This window comes from Anneissia japonica, unplaced genomic scaffold, assembly GCF_011630105.1.
Source record: "Anneissia japonica isolate Jap-2015-1 unplaced genomic scaffold, ASM1163010v1 scaffold275_len1219475_cov178, whole genome shotgun sequence".
NCBI lineage: Eukaryota > Metazoa > Echinodermata > Crinoidea > Comatulida > Comatulidae > Anneissia > Anneissia japonica.
This window is the reverse complement of record NW_022752912.1, coordinates 906,006-908,184: the sequence shown is the minus strand read 5'-3', so window position 1 is coordinate 908,184 and position 2,179 is coordinate 906,006. Positions and strand designations below refer to the sequence as shown.

Here is a 2,179-nt window from a genome sequence, read left to right as displayed (position 1 = left end):
TATATATATTACATTTCTTTGATGATTTATAATATATATGCCTTTGAAGTTATTTTTATTAATATGTTCATTTCGAGTTAATCGTGTAATTGTTAATTGGTCAAAGGTGGTCAGAGTTATATGGCATGATTATCGAAACTGGAATGCATAAAGAGGACATATCGAAAATGGTTGAACAATCCGATATTGTGCTTAGGTAGGTCTTGATTTTGTCAAATCAAATAGTCTCTTCCCCCCACCCCCTACACTCATTTTTTTTTCTGCCTAATAGCCATACGTAAACTTTATACAAATAGCAAACATTGGCTGAAAAAAAACACATACATTTTGCTAAAATGTCAAGAACAAAAATGTCATTAATATAACAAACACAAACTGCAGTGTTTTAAACTGTGGCGGTGGTCAATTCGTCATTTGACCGTCATGCTATACCCTAAATTTTAGAGTATTTAGGAGGTCGGCTTTACCCACCAGAACCAGAACATATTAAGAATGGCGCTATCGTCAAATATATATATAACTTGCTCTCCGTGGAGGAACGTGAGATTTTCAGAACCTCACTCAACCTCAAAGGACCCCACTGGAAATAAGTCTCTGGGTCATACTTGTTGCAATTCACGCAAAAAATAGTTATCTTCTTTACATAAAAGAGAGTTTGAGTATTTACATACATTTAATATGTGTATGATATGTATGTTTGTATGTGTAGATATATATTATAATTATGTGAATGCGTATCGTATTCGAAACCGGAAGGTCTTGGGTTCGGATCCCGATAGGGAATAATGTTTATCTCAAATATTATTATCTGTATTTATTACCTGTGGAGTTGTATCTCCATACCTAAATAACCCTCACGTTATACCCTATTCAGACTAGACTTTGCATTGCGACCGATTGCGATGTAATCGGTGGTAAACAGTTGTAATCCAAATTGTTCGCAACCATTCGCAAACTTCGACAGCATTCAGACACCTTTTACTTCGGATGCTTTACATCACTAGCAACGATATACCATGGAGGTATAAAATATTTATCTATTTTATACCTCCATGGATATACTGTAGGTTGTCCTGTTTTGTTTGACCTCAGCCAATCAGTGCCTGTGATTTTGAAATCCGTTGCGATCGGATTTCGTGGTAATCAGGAGTAATAAAGATTGCAGCACCCAATCGCAACGGGTAACAATTGCGAAATCGATTACTTATCGACTTCTATTGGTGAGCTTTCAGACACGATTTTACTTTGCGATTGGGTGTCACAATTGCTACAACCGATCGCAATGCGAAGCTAGTCTGAATATGGTATTACTTACGATTATTCATTGCGTACTTCGCAATACATTGTGAAAAAATTAATATTCCTGGTAGGAAAAAAAATTATATTGATATAATTCTTTGACAACAAATTGTGCAAAAAATTATTCTGCGATGGTTTAAATAAAGGTGGGATGCACCCACGAAAGAGAGAGAAAAAAAGTTATCTTTTTAGTTACAGTAAAAATATGAACTGTTTGTTTAGAAAATAGTAAAGTTACATGCTATATTTTGTATAATAATTTCATTTGTGCTACTTTCTCATAGGGAAGGATGCGACTTGTTATTTAAGGTTCTGGAGGACAACAATGTACCACTGACTGTGTGTACAGCCGGCATAACAGACATTTTGAATGCAGTAATGACCTATCAAGCTACTCTGTATGACAATATATCAGTTATGGGCAATAAAATGGATTTTGATGCAAATGTAAGTTTTTTAAGGTGGTGCTGTTCCAGGCTTCTTCATAGGCTTTTATCCACTGTTTTTTTTTTGTTTTTTTTTTTCATTTAATTGTTTACTGTGGTGTTTGGATTGAATTGCCACGGATTTCGAAGTCTATATTAAAATCAACAAAAGAAATAAACTTTTGCATCATCTAAATCCAAATGTAAAAAATATATAAACATCCTGACACATCTGGACTGCGCACAGCAAAGAAAAGATATTATTCCGTACAATTTCAATCCGTTTTTAATGATACAAAAGGCACATGGAAAGTAATAAATTCTGTATTAAAATCCAACCAAATTCATGTCGGAATCAGTAAATTGCATGTCAACGGACAAAACATTAGGCCCTACCTGGCCAACACACTAATTGAATTCCTAAAAGAATATTTCTCTAATATAGGGTATGGGTA

The 2,179-nt window shown here is 34.4% G+C and overlaps 1 protein-coding gene across 1 annotated transcript in view; it reads left to right on the top strand.

Annotated features, from left to right (window-relative positions):
* LOC117122434 (cytosolic 5'-nucleotidase 3A-like) overlaps window positions 1-2,179 on the top strand; it is an 8,014-nt gene that overhangs the window by 3,676 nt on the left and 2,159 nt on the right. Inside the window, exons 5-6 of the mRNA XM_033268005.1 lie at window positions 107-196; window positions 1,584-1,746. Coding sequence (XP_033123896.1) covers window positions 107-196; window positions 1,584-1,746 — 253 coding nt within the window. The remainder of the gene's footprint in view (window positions 1-106; window positions 197-1,583; window positions 1,747-2,179) is intronic.